This window comes from Grus americana, chromosome 29, assembly GCF_028858705.1.
Source record: "Grus americana isolate bGruAme1 chromosome 29, bGruAme1.mat, whole genome shotgun sequence".
Lineage (NCBI taxonomy): Eukaryota > Metazoa > Chordata > Aves > Gruiformes > Gruidae > Grus > Grus americana.
The window spans coordinates 1,990,454-1,991,986 of NC_072880.1; the positions used below are offsets into that span (position 1 = coordinate 1,990,454).

The 1,533-nt window shown below is 51.6% G+C and overlaps 1 protein-coding gene across 1 annotated transcript; it reads left to right on the plus strand.

Moving 5' to 3' along the window:
• Positions 1 to 642, plus strand: LOC129197719 (keratin-associated protein 5-1-like). The gene has a single exon (XM_054806413.1). The coding sequence runs from the start codon at positions 1 to 3 to the stop codon at positions 640 to 642; it is 642 nt and encodes a 213-aa protein (XP_054662388.1).
• Positions 643 to 1,533: the final 891 nt, after the last annotated feature.

Sequence of the window (1,533 nt, forward strand, 5' to 3'; positions counted from 1 at the left end):
ATGATATACTCTTCTGGAAGAGAATCATACTTCAACATGAACTCAACCTGGTATGATCCCTCGGGGTCCTGGCTGGACACCCGGCGCACGCCCTTCCGCTACGGCTACAACACCTGCTCCTCGGGGTGCGACGGCGAAGGCGTTGAAGGCATGAGAGGTCACAACTACCGTCATTACGGCTATCGGCAACCAGTCTGCTCTGAGAGATGCCACGGCTATGCTACTGCTGATTCGTGCCACAGAGGCGGGGGATCGAGCTGTGTCAGGAGACCCACATACAGCTACGGGTCATCGGGGGGATGCCACAGCTACGGGAGGTCGGTCTGCTCCGAGAGATGCCAAGGGTCCTCAGGTTCATGCCACGGAGGTGGTTCGAGCTGTGTCAGGAGACCCACGTACAGCTATGGGTCATCGGGGGGATGCCACAGCTACGGGAGGTCGGTCTGCTCCGAGACGTGCCACGGATCAGGGTACCAAGGAGGGAAGCCGTGCTACAGCAAACCAGCGCAGCGCGTCCCACAGTGCTGCCCGGTGCAGACCTGTCCCCCTCCGGTGCAGCAAGGTTGCGTGCCCGTGGCAAAGTGCATCCCAAGCCAGCAGCAAAAGCAGGTCTGCAAAGTGCCAGCCCAGAAGATAAAGTAGAGGACACAAGGAGTGGGGATGAATGGGGGAAACTTCTCACTCTTGCAGTATTGCCCTGATGGTCGGCATGCCCTGTGTTGCTCATGGATCTCCACTCTTCCTGTTATTTTGCTTGTAACGTGTTTTGAAGGCGTAACCCACTGTCTCTGGGAAATATTAAGTGCTATTCACCTCCTTATTTCACAGCAGACGTGGAGGCAATAAATAATTATGGTTCAGAACCCACTTGCATCAGTGTTTTCCACTTCATCCCTTTGAATTGCTTCTGTCCCTTCTTCTGGCCAAATCTGGGGGTTGCAGCATCCCCATTCACCCTCACATCAAGGTTCCTGGTTGATTCAACCTGGTGTCTCTTTATTTGTACTCTAGACAACTTCTTTGTTGAGAAGGAACTAACAGTTTTCATCACGGACTCTTCATGCAACCCAGCAATTAATACTAATATACTAATGTAAAAAAAAAAAACCCACACATTTCATCTGAGAGGTAAAAATGAGAGGCTCTGCTTGGCACATCATTTCATTCACTGACAAGGCAATGGGTACAGTTTGATTTGCATCAGAAGCCTCCAAAAAAAAAGCCCTGGGAAAAAATAGTCAGGAAGAGGATTCAAGAACGGGATTGGCACGGCTAGTGCAGAACAAGAGGAGATGCCAAAGCTGGCGGAAGAAAAATGCTCTGGACATTGGTCCATTAGACCTTCAGAGATCCCAAGGATGACAGATCTTGTCTCACCCCAAAGGAGGTGAGGCGAGACCCACGTGTCTTCAGCAGCTGGTGCTCAGTGATGCTCAGTGCTGCTCTGATGGCTGAGAGATGTTGGGAAAAACCAGGGAGGGGTGAGACTTCTCAGAGCTGAAGACTTTGACCCAAGGAGAAATGGGGATCATC